The sequence below is a fragment of the Phyllostomus hastatus genome, unplaced genomic scaffold, assembly GCF_019186645.2.
Source record: "Phyllostomus hastatus isolate PE091 unplaced genomic scaffold, TTU_PhHast_1.1 phas_scaffold_11, whole genome shotgun sequence".
Taxonomy (NCBI): Eukaryota; Metazoa; Chordata; class Mammalia; order Chiroptera; family Phyllostomidae; genus Phyllostomus; species Phyllostomus hastatus.
In genome coordinates, this window is record NW_025334005.1 from 5281762 (window position 1) to 5301265 (window position 19504).

The 19504-nt window shown below is 53.8% G+C and overlaps 1 protein-coding gene across 1 annotated transcript; it reads right to left on the minus strand.

Moving 5' to 3' along the window:
* Nucleotides 1–3956: 3956 nt before the first annotated feature.
* On the minus strand, nucleotides 3957–19448 carry LOC123829284 (4F2 cell-surface antigen heavy chain-like). The gene is given in 11 exon segments (XM_045854806.1): nucleotides 3957–4470; nucleotides 4581–4637; nucleotides 4639–4665; nucleotides 5955–6098; nucleotides 6208–6388; nucleotides 6536–6594; nucleotides 6690–6758; nucleotides 8274–8368; nucleotides 8951–9124; nucleotides 9507–9941; nucleotides 19186–19448. Coding segments are annotated over 11 exon segments (1716 nt in total). The 5' UTR covers nucleotides 19298–19448; the 3' UTR covers nucleotides 3957–4107.
* Nucleotides 19449–19504: the final 56 nt, after the last annotated feature.

The following is a 19504-nucleotide window of genomic DNA, read 5'->3' on the forward strand; positions in this document are numbered from 1 at the left end:
ACACCCAGAACACGTGGGTGGACCCCATCACCCTCCCACCATCTGGAGCTTCTCTTCCTACCCCCCACTCAGCTCCATGGCCCAGCCTGCTCCCCACAGCCCCACTAGGAACTTTGGATCCTTTGGCTCTATGGGGACTGGAAAGTAGGTCACGGCAGGGGCTGGTCCACCGGGATGCAGAAGGTGAGCATGGCACCAGGGACAGAGAAGTAGCTCAGGAATCGGCGAGTCAGTTCAGGAGCAGCAGAGGGGACTGTGCTGTGGGAGCCGCCCGGCCCCGCCCCCCCTGGTCAGGGCAGCCCTGCTGGCAGCTCAGGCTGCCCCTGGGGTGAGGCGTTCTGGCCCCTTGCCTCTGACACCGAGGTGATGATCCCCCTCACACTGTGGTTTGGGCCAACGACACAGCTGCTGTGCCTGCCTGGGGCCTGGCTCCCCTCCTGCTTTAAGGGTGCGGCAGGGTCACTGAGGGGTGCAGCTCTCAGGACCATCAGAGGGCCTGTACGTGGCTCTCACCTGTCGCCCCAGCACAGAGGTCAGGGCAGCAGGAGGAGCCCACCTGCCACCACTGAACACTTGAGGGTCTTCACTGACTTGCTGGTTCATCCATTCTCTACTTTCAACACAAACATGGGGGAGAGCTCGTGTTTCCCGGGCCCAATCTCCACTTGGCACCGGGACAAAGTTTGGGTGGTGGAGGCTGGTGACGGCTGTGCGTCCCGCACTTGTGCTGCTGGACTGCAGGGCTGCAGAGGGAGGAAATGGTGAGTCCTGTCTGTGTGTCACAGCACAGCTCCTGTCCAAGTCCAAGTCCACAGTGAACTGCCCACACGCTGTCACGACGACCCTGTGACACACAGTGGGCCTGAGGGGAGGCAGGGGAAGGGGGGAGGCGGGAGCTGGGACTCTGGGGAAGGCTATGAGAAGGGGAGAGGTGGGCACCTCAGGAAGAGGGGCCTGGATTAGACACCAGCAGGAAGGGGAGGAGAAGGGACCCCCTGGCAGCCTGGGGACCAGGCCCAGCAGGCTGGGTGTCTCCCAGGGCCTGGGCAGGCACAGAGCCAGAGGGAGGCAGGCAGAGAGCCCACAAGGCCTGGGCCTCCGTTTCCTTTCTTCCTCAACCAGGACGCCCTTAGAGGCCCAGGCCCAGCCCCTGGAACTGGGCTGTTTTCCCTCAGGAAGCTGGGAGGTCTGCCCGCACCCCCAGGGCCTTCATCACAGCCCAGGGGTCCCACAGCACTCCCCGGGCATGGCCCAGCACAAAGGCAGGGACCCAACACCTGTTTCCAGCCCCACTGCTGCCACCCCAGTGACCTTCTAGCAGCAGCAGCAGCAGCAGCAGCAGCACCCACCCTCATCGGCCTCCCACCCAGAGGCAGCCAGTGAGCCAGTTACAGCCCCAGTCAGTGGGGTCACTGCTCAGAGCCCTGCAACTGCCACCCCAGCCCTGACCCCTGTGCAGGGAGGAAGTCACCTTTGCTGCAGGTCTGGCCTTTGCCCTCAGGCAATGGGAGGCGTGGTCCAGGCCTTGGAATGTCCTGACTGGCGGGAGTGTCTTTGTTAGCATGGGGACTTCAGACATCAGCCTGCAGATGTGATTTAGGGTGAGGGCCTCGGGTCCTGCCATCTCTGGAGAGAGGAGACCAAAGGTCAGCCACGGGGCCAGGAGGGAGTAAGCCCCAAGGAGCACTCTGGACACCAGAGGCTGGGGAGCCTCCCTCCCCGGCCAGCGTGCTCTACGCCAGGAGGCCGGGGTCCGGAACTGCACTGGGACCGGGCCGTGCGTCAGAAGGTCCATGTGGGGATTCTGCCCTGAGCACCTGGTCCTTCGGTCAGTTCAAACCCACCTGCTTTCACCTCACGAAAACTGTAATCTCAGCGCTTCCTGAGCTCTGTGATCGTCCCAGCAATGACCCGCTGAGGACAGTCATGAGCTGCCAGCTGGTGTCTGAAATGAGGGCAGTCGGGGTACTGAGGGGGAACCCACACCCTGTTACTGTGCAGGTGCCAAACTCTTTGACCCCCTCAGACACCACCTTACTGTTAATGGCTCTGGCCAAGGGGGAGCCCCAAATAGGGATTTGTAATAGGGTGCAGAACTCAGAGTGCAAGAAATGTTTTAAAAAATTATATATATAGATATATAATAAAATTATATATAGTAAAATTATACATACATACATGCATACACATATGTATATATACATACATATATATATATGATGTCCTCACCCCCACAAGTCAGAGCTGGGGGAAGGGACACATGGAGCAGGGCCATTCAGAGCTGTTTTTGCATAGCAACAGCTTTGCAGCTAACCTCTGGCGTGGTCATTTACAATATCTGTAACCTCTAGCTGGTTTCACAGATATGTTAAATAGCTTTGGCCATGCTTTGAGCCAGGGGAATGGAAGTGACTTCCAACTAGGATGAAACTGGGAGGCAGCTGTCCCTGGTTACAGCGCCTGCATGAGAGCTTGGAGATGATTGGCTCCATGCCACAGGCCCACGCCTGCCCGGACTTACTATGGCAGCCCGGGAAAGCTGGAGGAATGCGGGAACGCTGGCAGGTGTAACTGGTTGTGGGGAAAACTGGGAAATGGGGCTGCAGAGGAAGATTGGTGCTGGGATTTAGACCCAGGAATGGCAGCCATGCAGAGGGTGGGGGCGGGCCCCCAAGGCTTGGGCGAGGGTCAGAACCACATGGCTTTGGGGTGCTCCCTTTTGGCACGTGGCTTAGGAAGCAGGAGAGACTTTGCCTGTAAGGAAAGGGGTGAAAGGACTCTTGCTGGTGGGTCATGAGAAGGTGCCACATGGTTTGAGATTAACTGGAGATTGTGGTGGTGACACAGCGGATGGTGCCAGAACCAAGGGACTGCCTGAACCACGGACTTCTGCTTCTTTGCCTGAGACACGGTGCCCCGGACTGGGCAGAAGGGAGAAGGAACAACTGTGTCTGTTGTAGGTATTCTAAAGGACTTCAGTATTTAAAGACATTAAGTCATTACTCTAAGTCTGTATAACTTTTAAATAAATAATTCCTTCCCTTTTCCCCAATCTCTGACACCAGGTGACATCTCTCCCTGGCGCCAGGAAAGGCGAACCTGGGAGGTGAGGGGGCCACGGAGAAAAAGGGGGGTCCTTTCAGTAATATGTTGCCCACATACACCCCGTCTGTTCTGTGACATTACTACACTGTTCACCACCTGCCCGCCCCCTGCCAACCAGGCCTCCTCCCCTGCCCCGCCCCCACTCCTCAGTGGCAGACACAGTCCCACCCAGGGCCCCCGCATAGCTCCTCCCCGACAGATCTGCCTCCTGAACTCCCTCAGTCACTTCAGGCCTCTCACACAAATGTCACCTCTGGACCCCAAATTCCCTTCACCCCAAACGCCCACCTCTCCTCCTGTGTCACTCTCTCCTCCCTGACCACCATCACCACACCCACCACACCCTAAAGCTGATTCACCTTACTCCTAATCCGTCTCCTCAGCAGAATACAGGCGCCAAGGAGACAGGGGAGGTCGACCTTTGATCCCTCCTCCATCCCAGAACCTGGCACACCGCCTGGCACGTGCCGAGTGCGCCATAAATTCCTCCGGCTGCAGGACCTTCCGGATCCCTTGGGAGTGCCTCTAGAAACCCCATCTCCCTGAAAGGCCGAGTCTGCAGACACAGGAAACTGGCAGCACGTGTCTGGAGACCAGGCAGAGGAGACAAGAGCAGCCAGACCCGACACTTCCAGGGTAGCGCCAGGCCCCTCAAGGGGAGGAGGCATAGTGGGCGCCCAGCCCCGAAACCTCCGCTCTAGGAGCCTGGCGGGCCCCTTGCTCTCTGGGCTGCAGCAGGCGTGTGAGACGCCGGGGCCCTGAGCGCTGTGGCAGAGGTCAAGGTAGGGAGACAAAGGGAGGGAAATTCCTGCCAGAGCAGCGGGGTGCAGCAAAGATGGGACCACACCAGGTAGTGTTGACTTTTATTTGAAGCCACAATACACGCTATTGGATTCATCTATTATCTGTAAAGTAAAAATAATAATAATAATAATAAAAAGAGTGAAAGGGACACTGGATCCCCTAGGTTCGGGGCAGCGGAGGGGAAGGGCTGGGGTCCGGTCAGGCCACATAGGGGAACTGGAGCAGCAGCCCCTCGTGGGGCTTCAGGCTCAGGTGCTCCAGCTCCACAGGGTCACCTTCCTTCCCGCCTGGCTGAGTGCTGAGCAGCAGCTCAGCCTCCGCAGGCAGGCTGACGCTGGCAGGCAGGCCCGAAGCCCCCAACCAGGCAGCTCGGGACACACCCCCAAAGTTGAGCACAACCAGGAAACGCTTGTTCTGGTCCCACTGGCGCAGGTAGGAGAAGAGGTCCGGCCCCGAGGAGAGGACGTGGAAGTCTCCGTGCAGCAGGGCGCGCTCCTTACCCCGAAGATCGCTCAGGCGCCGGAACAGGGACAGGAGGGAGTCGGGGTCCCCATCCTGGTCCTGCAGACCATGGAGACACAGCAGGAAGGGATGGAGAACTCCCCTGGGTGCAAACCCCTAAGGAACCCCAGGCACCCTCTGCTGGCCTGGCCCCCCCACCACGCCCTTACCTGCACGGTCAGGTTGGAGCTCACAGGCCCTGAGGTGTTGGCTGAGCTGGATCCACCCCCACAGCATCACTGGGGCCGTTGCTGGCTGCAGGGCAGGGACAGCAGGATGGGGGAAAGGGTGGGTCTGCGCCCCCTCAGTCCTCCTGCTCCTGTTCCCCCCCACAGACGCGCACGCTCTGCACTCCCTCCCATCTCCCACTGGACCAGCAGCAGGGCGGGCTCCCACCTCCAGTCCTGCACACACTGTCCCCTCGGCCGACAGGGGCTTCTCCCAGACAGCCACAAGCTAGCCCTGTCACTTCCCTCCCCTCTCCACTCCACTGGCTCACAGGGCTTTCTGTGGCCACTCTCACAATATATAACCCCCGGCCCTGACTGGTGTGGCTCAGAGGGTTGGGACTCGTCCCAAAACCCAAGGGATCCCTGGCTCCATTTCCCATCATGACACAGGCCTGGGACGCAGAACAGGTCCTGGTTCTGAGGGACAACTCTTGATGTTTCTCTACCATTCTTTTCCCTGCCTTCCCCTCTAAGAAGAAGTAAAATCTTAAAAGACAAAAACAAAAGAAACCACCAGGTGCCTATTCTCTAAGCCCCAGGTGGCAAACACGAGGCCCCCAGGCCAAATCTGGCCCCCACCTTGTTTTGCCCAGCCTGGCCCCTTGTTTCTACTGGGTGGCAGCGCCCAGCTCCACCCCCCCTAGTTAAGGAGCAGTTACATTTCTACAGTCCTGAAGTTACACTCCTTTGGAGGCCACCTCGGGGCTGATGTGGCCCCCGGTGACAATGAGCCTGACACCCTGCTGTAAGTCCTGCTACACGCATGGGCACCTGGCCTGGTGAGGACACCCGCTGGCTGGCTGACTTCACCGCCTGTAGTCCTCCGCGCCCCGCGGAGCCCTCTGTGCACGGCACGTGGGATTTCACTCAACAAAACGTGGTGGCATCAGGGAGTGACTGGTTCTGTAAGTGTCAGCTCTGGTGTCACCGCTATACCCATGACTGGAGCCAGCAACTGCATCATGGTCGTCCCCAGTCAGAACACTCACTGCACACTCTCTCTCCCTGCCTGCTCCCCCACTGCACCCCGCGTGCCTGCAGGGTGGAGTGCCCGCTGCACAATGAGTGGAAAGTGGGTGAGTGTGTGAGTGAGCGAGAGAGGGAGTGAGGGCGACCACACAGAATGCTGACCAGGGCCCAGACACTGTATTTAAATATTTAAAGTGAGCCATCACTGAGTCCTAACTACCCTACACGAGATGCAGTCCCCGGGAAGAGGCGACAGGACAAGTGCCACGGCTAGCAAGGCCACACCACAGAACCACCGGGCTGGATAAACATGACCTCCCCCCACGGGCTGGGGAGGCCAAATACCTGTCCGGGAAGGGCCGCTGCCTTCAGGCCGATCTCATCCCCAGAGCTGAACACAGGGGTCCCCGGCAGGGTGAAGAGCAGCAGGTGGTACAGCCGGAGCAGGTGCGCCGGCACAACAGAAGCCAGGAGCCCCGCCTGAGACAGCTGTGGGAAAGGGCACACTGGTGAGCCCCAAAGCCCACGCTGCCCCTGTCTCCCAATACCCCGTCCCTCCACAGCACGGCCTGCCCCTCCCCCACCACTGTGTGCTCACACTCCAGCTGCACCAGCGATTGTCCGTGGCGTTCAGATACTGGGTGACCAGCTCTTCCGTCTGCTTCCCAGTGAAACGGGAGGCTGACAGGTACGAGCTGGTCAACAACAGGTCCCTGCTCACTCCCAACAGCCTCAGGATCTCCTCAAGACTAGACGACTCAGTGCCTGCAATCAGGAGCCTGCAGAGAGCACAGCAGGGGTCAGGGCTGGTGCTGGACAAGGAAGGAAGGATGGACTAGGAACTGCCCCCTCCCAGGGCCTAGCACTCCACTGAGGGGTTCCCACAATGGAGCCAAGGTGGGGCCGGGGGGCTGGCATTCATTCACCTGTCCTCACTGACGTTCTTGGTGATGTTGTGCCACTCGGCCAGGTACAACGGCGCGTCCTAGAACACACAAAGCAGAGTCAAGTTCTACCAGGCCCTGGAGAGTCCCCCTGCTCTCAACCAGGCTCTGCCTCTCACATGCAAAGGGAACTCACCCACAGACTCTCCACATCCCGAATCTGGACCCCATCCACGCCAGCCTGCAGCCAAAACTGCAGCGCGTCCTGCAGCAAGGAAGGGCAAAAGGAACAGAGAAGTCATTACCACTGTCATGCAAAGGTGTAGAAAATTCCAGCCCACACGAAACCGTGCCCGCCATGCACTTCCTTGAGAACTTGGCAGAGCCCCTTGCATGGGAGACCTGAACAGTCTCATGTTCCCACCTGTTATAAACGTGCAGCCCTTGGTCCGCAGCCATAATAACCCACCGCTGATTTTCCCGATACATTCCTCCACTCCTCCCCATTACAAATAATGCCCAAGACAGTAAGTGTGTTCATAAACATAACTTCATTCAACCCTTAGCATGTGTGGAGCGCTGGTATACCCCTTTCAGAGATGAGAAAAGAGTCTCAGGGAAGCAAAGAGGCAAGCCCAAGGCCCAGTCAGAGAGCAGCAGAGACGGGACTCAAATCTAGTCAAGATCCCAGACAAACACACTGACGCCTCTCCCAGTGTCCTGATGCCTGGGGCTGCTGTAGAAGCCAGTGGGAGCACAGCCGAGAGAGAGAGAGAAGTTTCTAGCACACCCCGGGGCAGCTGAGACGGAGGTTTGAAGAGAAGAGCCAGCTCCGCAGAACAGGCCCAGGCCTGCAGCCCTGTCCTTTGTGGGGCACAGAACCCAGGCCCTTGCCCACTGCCTCGGTTTCCATTTTTCTCTCTGTTCCACTCTCCTCTTGTCTATTCTCATCCATCGGATCTATCACTCCTCATGTCATCACCACCTGAAAATGTCCCTTATCAGCAACTTTTAAAGAGACTTCTAGCAATGTGCTAACTCATGAAATGCATGACCCTGAGCGGCCTACGGAAATGCTGGCAAAATACAGAGCTCTGCCCCAGAATCGGGGCTGCCCGCACAGTGTCCGCCTGCCTCCACTTCTGCTCCGCCCACTCGGAGCTGGTCAGTGTCGCAGAACCCAGACACTGGGAGCTTGGGTCACTCCCAGCCTGCTGGACACGGAGTTTCAGCCTGTACCTTCCAGGACGTTGGAGTAGAGAAATAAGGCTACTGGGGCCTCAAATCCCATCACACAGAGACCTCTGAACCTTGGTGTACTCACTGACAGTTGCTCAGCACACAGAGGACAACATATATACAATACGGGCATGGTCTCGGACACACAGGAAGACCCCAGGGCTTAGGATTCCAGACTGGGCTGTACTTCAAAAACACATCAAACAGGAGCTGGGAACAAGAAATGGGAAACCAACTGGACAGATTCCCACTCACAAAGGGTTCCTCTCCCAAAGAAAAGAAACCCAGATTAACATCTGAGACACTCCCTTCCTGCCAAGGTCACCTTCAGAGACTCAAAGCAGCAAGAAAAACGAGCGGTAAAAAAGGAACAAGCAACAGCAGGGGCCCCTGCCTGGCTGGTGTGGAGGTGCCCTGGCCTGGCCCCAGCAGCAAGGGCCCCGAGCTGGGCAGGGCCGGGTGCACAGGGCTTGCTGTGGAAGGACCCACCCAGCCCCAGCCCCCCTCCTGCTCCCCCGGCCATCAGCACCAGCACACTCACCCTCATCTTGGTGGCCACAGTGGCACTCTGACCCGGAAGGAACCAGGACTGCTGGCCCCTGTAGTTGGGAGTGAGATCCAGGATGACCCGGAGGCCTAGAACAGTGCAGGAGGAGACAGTTGTGAGGAAGACTGTGGGCTGAGGGGAAGGGAGGGAACCCACACATACAAGTCAGACCACTGCCTTTGCTTTCCTTGGTGCAGAAGCTTAGGGTTGGACCCTGATGGACCTCAGTCCATTGAAACAGAGCAAGGAGGGGCATTGCAATCTCTCAGGGCAGAAGGTCAAGGGTGTTCATACAAAGTCCCAGCTGTGGGGCCCTGCACACCCCACCCCAAAGTGAGTCCTTTGAAAGTGAGACAAGAGTTCATGTCCATTTGCTTTCCCCAAAGAGTCCACTCTCTGCAGGTTTAATGACCACCGGCTCAGTATAAGCCCACACTCAGAACTACGGGCACGGGAGCCCACAGTGAAATGACTGCACAGCCCAGTCCAAGGTCTCTGAACCACCTGGAGAATCCACTTCTGTCTGAAGCCTAACAAGGCTGCTCTGCTCCTGCCCAGGGGAAGCTGAGAGCCAGTCTGGGGCCACCCACACAAAAACGCTATCCTGACCTCCTCTGTCCTGGAGACCAGCCCCTTCCCAGCTGCTCCCTTGCCCACTGCAGGATCCCCACCCTTTTTCTTGGCCGACTGCAGGACAGTGTCCAAATCTTCCTTGGAGCCAAAAGTGGGGTCGATCTGTTCCAAGTTGGTCCCATCGATGTCATCTTTCTGGTTCTTGTGAATTGGGCCCAGCACTAAGCCCTTCACCTTGAGGGAGCTCAGGTAAGGCAGATGCTCCTTCAGGCCTGAAATGGAGAAGAGGGGGAGACTGAGGCGGTTCTAGAGGCCGGTGGTTTCCCCGCCCCCGGACTAAGTGGGGAGGATGCGGCTGGATCACGGGACTCAGAGGAGCTGATGCAAGCAGCGTACCAGATTGATTCAGAAACAAGCTGAGACTGGCTTCAGGCAATGTGAGAGGAGGCTACATGCTGAGCCAACTTCTCATGGAAAGAGAGGGGGTGGGGGAAATTCTTCAAAGAAAGGGAAAGAGGAGCTGTGTCCGGTGCAGCAGCTGCCGCTACTGGGTGAAATGGAGACCCTTCCCAGTCTATTGGGGGACCGGTTCAGAGTCGGTGACCAGTTAAACCGGGAACGCGGGGGATCGGGATGCGGGTACAGGGCACTCACCAGCTAGGTCGCCCGCGTCCTGGCCCGGGAATGCCTGAAGGTCGCCGATGCGGTACAGGGCGCCCTTGTGCCACCAGTTCTGCTCCGGCAGCTCGCGGCAGCGTGGCGCCCGCACGATGATGACCACGGCGCCCGCCAGCATGCCGAGCCAACCGAGCCAGAAAAGCAGCAGCAGCGCCCAGCGGGTGCGTACCCAGCCGGGGCTCCCCGCCACCTTCAGCAACTCTTCTTTAGACAGGCCCGTGAACTTGGCCATCCCCGCCTCGGTTTCGTCGTCGGCCACCTTGATCTTCACCAGACCATTCTTCTCAGTGCCGCCCGCCATGACCGCTGACACGGCCGCCCCAGATGCCGCAGTCATCGGCTGCTTCTCAGGTTCCAGCTCGTTCAGCTCCACTTCCTTCATGTCCACCTCGGTGTCCTGGCTCATGGTGCCTGCGGAACCGGCGACACGACGCAATCTGTGATGAGGTGGTGGCTAGAAGGCTGTCCTGACCTCCAGGCCCCAGAGAGCTCCGCCTGCAGTGTCTCCTCAGACACTCAGGCTGGGTGGGCGGAGCGACTACGGGAAATTAGACCAGTAACCACGCCCTCGCCTGCCCACCTCTGCCCTTTTAAGGTGGTACCGACAGGATTACTCTTTCCTGCTTTCCTTATAGCTCAGGGGAGCAGTGGACTGGTGGACGGGTAATAGTGTCGGGAACTGTTTCGTAGTCCAATTCCTCATCTCTAGCCCGCCTACTCTCAAGGTTCCTTCGATTCGGACGCTAAGAAGCCACAATAGCATGGAGCCACCTTTAGGTGGACAGAGTTCGGGGTTTTTCCCCAGTCCCTGGGTCGCCGCAGTTCACTTCAGCCGCTGGAGGTGGGCGCAGTAAGGGGACATCTAACAACGTGGAGTCCCGAGGCCCGTCCTCAGAGCCCTCACTGCCTGCTGCTGAGTATCCCCACACCATCACCCTATTTTCCCCTGGCCCCGGTCTCAGGCCTCTGCCTAACTACTCTTCCCAACTTCGCAGGCCACTTGCGGCTCAGACCCAGCCAAACTCAGCTTCTGCCCTCCCCCTCCAGGCCTTGTCCTCCTAGGCCTCTGAGACTTGAGGGCACCTCCGCTTCCCCGCAGGGTTACTCCCACTCCTTCAAGACTCAGCTTGAGTTTAGTTCGGTTAGTTCATCAGGCAGCAGTTATTTATGGGATGCCCGCCCACTGCAGTACTTGGCTTTCTTCACTTTATTGAAATCACTCTAATCCAGTGTTCTCCAAGACGTTTTATGATGACCCTGTTTGGACAGGGAAGTGCTGACACGCCCAGTCACCCCCTCCCCCAGTTTCTGGCCCCAGGACGTCCTGGCGGCCTGGAATTCCACATGCAGAAGAGCCTCATAGGCACCTCTGGGCTGTAGCCAGCATTCCAGGGCTGGGGCTCCCTTAGAGGCACCCACCCTTTTCCTGCAGCAGATCAGAGGATGCCATGGGCAGACTCTTCCCCACCTCCCAGGTCCTCCCACTGCTTATCCCCATCTCCCCAGGGTGCAAGGGTCCCCTTACCCCCCCCCCCCGCCCACCCCCATCACTTCACTAAGACAGGCCTTGGAGGCAGCTGCTGCTGCAGAGGGCTTGAAGACCACCCACCGTCCCTGCCCGGAGGTCCTTGCATTGAGCCTCAGTGGGGCAAAGACAACAGTCATGTCAGCACGGTGAGGTGCCCATTCCCTCAGGAACTTCTTGTTCCTGAGCACGGCCAGCTGGTTGTTTTCAGAGAGGAGCTGATGGAAAGAAGTTCTTTCTCCTCTCACCTGGGCTAGAAGCCAAGATGGCTGTGTATTTGGGAGAAAGCAGAAGCCAAGACCTGAAGACAGAGCAGACAAGTAGTGGAGCCAAAGGAGAGCCAAAGGTGTGAAGTGCTGGGCTTGTCCTCTGCCATCCCTTTATCAACCCCTTTTCATCCCCAGAACTCTACCCCACCCCCACGCTGGGAGAGGGAGTGACTTGAAAGGCAGGCAAGTGGGTAGAGGTTCAGACCAGTGTTCAAAGATGATAAGAAGTCCAAGGGACCCTGAGTGTGCAGTTACGTGCCAACCAGTGGCTCTCCACAGACTTTATCTCCAGCATGAAAGCTCAAGGTCGAAAACTGGGGTCAGAAGCTCTTGTTCAGATCATCCCACAGGACACCCATAGGAACACAGCTTTCACTCACAGCCCCAGTGGCTCCCGGGAGATAAAGCCATCCCTTTTGCATGGGACAAAGAAGCTGACAACTTACCTCCCTGATTATCATCTCCCACACGGACTACTCTCCAGCCACATCATCCTTCAAACACCTGCCAGTCACAACACACTCGCCTTTTTGAGGCCTCTGCATCTTCGTCCATGCCATTCCCTCTGTGTGTTTGCCCTTCTCTTCTCCTATCCATTCAAGACTTAGCTCCAGTGGCAGCTTTTCTCAACTCCCCCAAAGAATAACTTTCCATCCACTGTGCACCTACCTCTGCTACAATGCATGGCCAGTGTGTTTATTGCACTTCCTTGCCTGAGGGTCTGTTTGCACTTCCAAAGACAAGTACCAAGGACCTCATGCTTTTTGTCCATAGGCCTCTTGCTCAGAGGGAGCATAGAGCAGGCCTCCTCGGTGGGTAAATGAGTGGATGAACTGTATCAATCAAACCCAGTAATTCCCTTCTTAGACTCAATTCAACGAAAGTAGCATTGAAGGCAAAGAGATCAAAGTGAAAAGGAATTCAGTGACACTGTACATTATACAGATGAAGCCGTTCCTGCAGCAAAAAACAAGACGCGTGTCACTGTTCACCAAGATGAAATTGAGGACTGAATCCAGGGGAGGGGGAGCACAGAAAAGCAACTTCGAGGGCGAGGGAGAGGCAGCTGGAGAGCCTCAGTTCCTACAATGTATGTTGGTAAATATAAAATTTAACATAGGAATGCAAAGTATATCATTCGTCAAAAAGAATGGAGCCTTCAGGAGGAACCGAGACAAAGCACAGCAAAGCAGCTCAACAGACCAGAGGCCAGTAAGGACCAGGTGCACCAGGAGCCCTCAGCACTTCACACTCAGGCCCGCAGGTGGGGGTGGGGAAGTGCAGAGGGGACAGGTGTGCAGAGAAAGTTCTTTCTAATCCTGTGCTGCAAAAATTCATGTTATGTTTCCCAACACACAAGGATGACTTGATCTTGGCCAAAAGATAAGGATGTGCCCTGGCTGGCGTAGCTCAGTGGATTGAGCTCGGACTGTGAACCAAAGTGTCGCAGGTTCGATCCCCAGTCAGGGTACATGCCTGGGTTGCAGGCCATGACCCCCAGCAACCACACATTGATGTTTCTTTCTCTCTCTCTGTCTCCCTCTAAAAATAAATAAATAAAATCTTAAAAAAAAAAAGATAAGGATGTTATTTTTCCCCCAAAGTGTAAAAAAAAAAAAGATTTCCAAAGCAAGGGCAAAGACAGAAACTTAGGAGACTGTCCCCATCCAAAAGACCCTGCAACTCTGCCAAAGCCCGGGGCACTGTTCCAAAGACCCAGAAAGAAAGCATTCAGGCTCTGCCTCTGAAACACCCATCAGCCTTGAGCAGTTTTGCCATTTGAAAAATAGATGTTGGGTACACAAAAAAACGGCCAGGGAGTTCTTTAAAGATGACATAACCATGTTAGTAATCAGGAAAAATGTAAATTAAAATAATAAGAAAATATAATTTCACGTCCTTCAGATTGGAAATATTAAAACATCTGACTAACCCTGGGCAGCTAGCTGAGTTGGTTAGAACATCGTCCCCATATGCCAAGGTTGCAGGTTCAATCCCCAGTCAGGGCACATACAAGGAGCAACCAATGAATGCATAAATTAAGTGGAACAACACACTGATCTCTCTCTCTCACTCTTTCTCAAAATCAATTTTTAAAAAATCTGACTGACCCAGTGATGACAAGGAAAGTGTTGGGAACCGCCCTGCCTGGTGTCAGAAGCTATAACCCCCGCCTAGGCTAAGGCTAAGGGAACGCCCTTGGAACCATAAGCCAGCAAGGAGACAAGCTTATCTCCCTGACAGAAGTGCTGCTTCTGCTCCTTCATACCTCACCCTGCCTGGACCCCAATGCTTGGTCGGTTAGCCAATGATGGGTAAGATTCCCCAAGGGGGGAACAACCTAAGACAGCCACGATCATGTGAGAGGCCCCCAAAAGAAAGACTTTGGGGGCTACGGCAAAAGGGGGTGATGGACTCTCGCCCTTTGGCTTTGACAAAGCCCAAGTCCTCCTGCTCTGCAAGAAAATCTCCTAATCTCTTGGCTGCCTTACTTCCCTTGCTCCACCTAAGCCTGAAACAATGACAGGGTGGTGCCGCCCTCTGCTGGAAAACGCAGATTCCCCGGGTGATCAGGCCTAAGACAGAACACGTAAATTCCTGTGAAACCTTCTTTGGTTAGAATACTCTCAGTTGAATGAGAAGGGTCCAAGGAGGAAGTTAGTTTGTTCCTTAAAGTCTTGCAGCTCTTTGACCCTGACTCAAAATAGACCCTCAGAGTTCCTTGTTACCTATCGTTTGATCCTTACTTCCTTGCAATGAGTAATGTGCTTTACCTGAATTCTTGTGCAAAACGAACCCAAAAAAAGTCGGTTTGGATGGTACATCTGCGTGCTCCCCACTAGAGGGGGTGGCCGTTCTGTCCCTACTTCTTCACAGAAGCTGGTCTGTCTCTGTGCATGTTTTTTCTCGCGTTTCCAAGAGCCATCCGCAGCATTCTGTGATCACTGCTGGCCGGTGACCCACGCATCAGGATAAGAAATTGTATAAGCGGAGACCTAAACTGAAACAACCGCTCCAGGTAAACCGTGTCAGCAGCCGTCACAGTGAAAATATAGCTGTTGCCCCACAGTGCGGCTCCGGCGCTCCTGGTCCAGAGAAGCTCTCCCGCATGCGCACAAGCGCAGCCAGAAGGTTTTGCTGCAGCCCTGCTCACGGCAGTAAAATATTTGGATGTCTGAAAAAGGGCCTATCACTAGTGGACAAAATAATTTGAAGAAAATTTCTAAAGAGAACACTATATATGACTAAATCTTAAAGGCAGGCAAAACATGTCAAAAATATATAGCGTTAAAGAAAAAGGGAAAATAGCAGGTTCCCCTTACATCCCCCCCCAAAAAAACTGAAAGGTACAGTGGAAGGCCAACAGTCTGCACTCTAACTGGCATCTCTCCCACAAGGGAGACCCGCACCACTCTTGGAGGCCCTGCAGTATCAGGTGGATTTGTGGAATGGATGGAGCAAGTCTCTTTTTAACCTCCCTGTGCAAAAATTCCACTTGATAAATAGGATCCTCAGGTAGATCATTTGTTAGATGTTAAATGGTTAGAACAGATATCATTCCTGAGCTTGGGCCCAAAACCAAAGAAACAACTTACAGTTAAGATTCCTACCCTGGCCCTGGCTAGGGAGGCTCAGCGGATTGAGCATCCGCCTGTGAACCGAAAAGTCACCGGTTCAATTCCAGGTCAGGGCACATGCCTGGGTTGCGGGCCAGGTTTCCAGCTGGGGGCGAGCTGGGGACATGGGAGAGACAATTGGCAACTGATCCGTGTTTCTCTCCCTCTCTTTCTCCCTCCTTTCCCCTCTCTCTAAAAATAAATAAATAAAATTCTTTTTTTTTTTTTAAGATTCCTAGCAGGCCTTGCTTCCATAAATTTTACTCAAGGCTACAAAAGCATCCTGAAAGCTGCCCCTTACACAATTCTGATTTTCAGGACTCTCCCGAGTCATTCTAATCCTTCCCTTGGAGAGTTTCCCAATGGCCTAGTCTCTTCTCAAATTGAATTGGGGCCACAGAGGCGCTGGCACATCCCTGCTCCTCTACTGATCCACGCAGTGCCTCCTGCTGCCAGGAGGGGGCAGAAGATTCCCTGAGAAAAAGGCCTGAAAGCAGTTTGCCGCCCTGCAGACAGCCATTTTCAACATTTTTCATCTCATGACAGATATAAAGTAATTACTAAAATTCTGTGACACACCCAAAAATATTTTTTTTGCCAGTCTGACAAAAGAACAGCTATAATTTGGATTTATTCACACCGGACAGCTCTTGTGTTGGCTGTTGTCATTTTTTTATTTGACAGTCTAAGGGAAAAGAGGTCAATGCCCCTGACTCTCTGAGTCCCCTGAGTCAGGGATTGTGTGTCTTATTTTTTTTATTTTTATTTTTGAAATATTTTATTTATTTATTTTTAGAGAGAGGGGAAGCGGGGGAAAGAGAGGGAGAGAAACATCGATGCACGCCTGAGAGATACGTCAACTGCCTCTCCCACGCCCCCAACTGGGGACCTGGCCCGAAACCTACGCATGTGCCCCGACTGGGAATTGAACCAGCAACCTGACACTTTTGTTCACCGGCCAGCACTCAGTCCACTGAGCCACACCAGCCAGGGCTCCTTTCTATCTTATTCAAAGAAGAAAATGTTCCACATTCACTTAAATGGATGGATAACGAAACTTGCATTTTCACCAAACTTAAATCTCTCCTTGACGTGTACAAAATGGCCCCAGGTTTGTTTTAAAAACCCTCACCACAACCTGGAACTTGACCTACAAAGCAAGAAGCACAGGCCACTCATGGCCTTCTTTGACCTGAAGCACTCCACCCCACAGGGCTCCCTCCTCCACCCCTTCAGAGGCTGCACGAGTGTCGTCCTTGTCAGAGAAGCCCTCTCGGAGTGCAATGACAACGTATTGCCTTCCGCCCCAGCAATCCCTCTCTCCCGACCTGCTTAGTTTTTATCATGGCATTTAATTCCACTTGACACATTATTTGTTTGTTTCTCTCTCCACCAGAATACACACTTCAAGAGAACATAAAGGGGCTGTCTGCTTTGTTCCCTGGTACAGCTCCTGTGCTTAGTAGGTGCTCCGCAAATAAATATTGGTAGAATAAATGTTAAATGAAAGTCACCTGTAAACTCCAACTGCCAAGAACACTGGTCTTTTTTTTTTTGGAGGGGGGGAGGGTGCTTATCCCCTTCGGCTCCTTTATTGCTTCCAAAAAGAGCATCCCGTTTTTGACATTCCTGGTCCAAATAGATTCTATGTCACTGCACGAGAGGTTGCAAACTCAGTCACGACCACCTTCGGCATATTTCGATTGTCACAGAATGTGCTGAAAATTTGAAGTCAGAAGCCAACGCTGAAAATGGACAAATAAGCCCTGGCTGGTGTGGCTCAGTGGACTGAGTGCTGACTTGCAACCCAAAAGGTCACCGGTTTGATTCCCGGTTGGGGCACATGCCTGGATTGGGAGCCAGGTCCCCGGTTGAGGGTGTGTGCGAGGCAACTGATCAATGTATTCCTCAGACATCCATGTTCCTCTCCCTCTCTTTTTCCCCTCCCCTATCTCTAAAAATAAATTTTAAAAATCTTTGTAAAATGGACAAATTAATATACAATTTTGGATTTCTGGAACCTGTTGGTCAGATTTTTTTTTACAGAGATAATATTCTAGCAAGGCGACAATCAGCTGGAGCTAAGCAAGGGCTGCCTTGGTTCTTCAGAGTTCCCCCACCCCCCCAGTTTACATCCCTCATCTGTGTTACTTCCATTTTTCTAGATAGATGAGGTGGAGGGAGGCCCCTGACTGAAGTCCTCTCCTTTCCATTCCCACTGCCTTTGTACTTGTTAGTATAGAATCCACCTACTGGGAGCCTAAACTACTGAGACAATCTGATTAAGGTCCTCGTCTCCATCTTATTCCTCAATTTCTCATCACCAGCCTGCTCAAAAACTTTCACTGGCTTTTTTCTCACTCTCTACAATTCAATTATTTTGCTTTGCATTCTGGGCCCTTCTCATCTGGCCCTCCCCAGGAAATCTTTCCCAGGTTTTTTTTTTTATATATATGTGTATATGTTTTTAAAAGATTATTTATTTATTTATTTATTTATTTATTTTTAGAGAGGGAGAGAAGTATCAATGTGTGGTTGCTTCTTGCATGCCCCCCACTGAGGTCCTGGCCCACAACCCAGGCATGTGCCCTGACTGAGAATCGAACCGGCGACCCTCTGGTTCACAAGCAGGTGCTCCATCCACTGAGTCACACCAGTCAGGGCCCAGTTTTATACTCTACTATGCCTTTCAGCTCACCTTTCATGAATTATATTCATACTCTTCCTACCTTTTCCAGCTCCAAGCCTGTGCTCAAGTAGTTTCTTTAACTGAAATTTCCCCCTTGGGTCTGTTTATCTACCCTTTAAGGCCCAACACGCCATAAAGCGTTTCCAATTCCCATGCCCAGATCCAACCTCTCTAACCCTGTCTGCCAGCTCTGGGGCTTCTGGATTTTCCATAGTTCATCAGCCCCATTTTCTATACATTTTGTTACAACTTTTCAATCATATACTTGATCAAGCACTCAATAGTTATGGAGCAAATGAATTTATTCCAATCTATAATAACTTTATTCAAACTGGAATTCTCTCAATATTATATATAGTGCCACTTAGGCTACTCAGGGGCACATGGGGACCACGCTGCCCCCAAAAGGGGTGAAAATTGGATCTTGGTAGAGGAAGGGGAGGCAGAAAAATCTCAGATTTTAAAAAGGTTTCTGGTCCTCCAATGGGCCACAGTACATGAGCAGAAAATATCATGGTGGTGGTGGGGATTAGAAAGGAAATGTATTTTTTAAAAGATTTTATTTATTTTATTTTTTACAGGAGGGGAGGGAGGGAGAGAGGGAGAGAAACATCAATGTGTAGTTGCCTCTCACACTCCCCCTAGTGGAGACCTGGTCCGCAACCCAGACATGTGCCCTGACTGGGAATTGAACCAGCGACCCTCTTTTTCACAGACCAGCGTTCAACCCACTGAGCCACACCAGCTGGGAATGGACATGTCTTTTCAGGCTCCTGTGAAGAGCTACACAATAATGAAAAAGACTGAGAACAGTACCAGGGGATCATTTCCTTTGTTCCCTGCGTATGTATTCACCTGCTCCCCGCCTGACTACCTTGAGAACAGAGTGCCACGACAGCAGTGAGGCCCGGTGGTCAAAAAGGCAGGCGCCGGAATCAGACTGCCTGGGTTTGCACTTTGGCTCTTAGATTACTCGGCTGCCTAGCATCAAGCAAGTTAACTTAACCTCTCTAGGTCTCAGGTTCCTAATCTATAACTCGACCTTTTCACCTTTCTCCTAGTACTGTATACTAAGTGAGGTCGTACAGAAGGACTCAAAGAGCTTCGTCAAGGTTTATACAACGTGCACGCACTTGAGGTTGTTTACTACAAACGACTGATGATCTAACCCTGGTAAGTCTCAGTAGCAAGTGTCTACCGGTAATCAGTCAGGAATTGTAGGCAGCCATGCAAAAGCTTTCACCTGGGGCTCCCCTCCTCTATAAAAGGAGGTTAGTCACTGCACCTACCTCTTGGGATTTGGGAGGACTAGTCAATTCATGCAATGTGCTTAAAACGGTAGGTGCTCCTAATGTTAGCAGTACTACAAGCCGAGGTCCTGGCAAAATCGGACCGAACAGCAGGGCCCTGGTGGCCAATCAGGAAAAATCGGACCCTGTCACAGACTCAAGTGGAGCACCTACGGCCTGATTCGCTTCCCCAAATGGTTCCATGCAAGCTCAGCCCGGTTCCATGCAAGCTCCGTCTGAGCTCGGCCCGGCCCGGGGCTCAGTACCTGAGGCACCTCCCGCGCTGGCACCCTGAGCATCAGGCCCGGACTGCGCGTCGGGCGGCTGACATGAAGCCGAAACGACAACGGTCGAGGGTTCAGCGGGTTCGGGATCCATGGAGGCGGACCCTGCACAGGGCTTTGGGGTGTGTGTGGGCAAGGGGAGCTCAGGGAAGGGTGTGGGAGCAGGCGGCTGTGACCCAAACACAGCATCAGTCCAGGGTCCGCGAGAAGCCGCTGCAGGCCTCAGCGATCCAAAGTCTCACAGGAGACGGGCGGTAACACGCTGCCGCAGCGCCAAAGGCGTGTTTACGCATTGACCTAA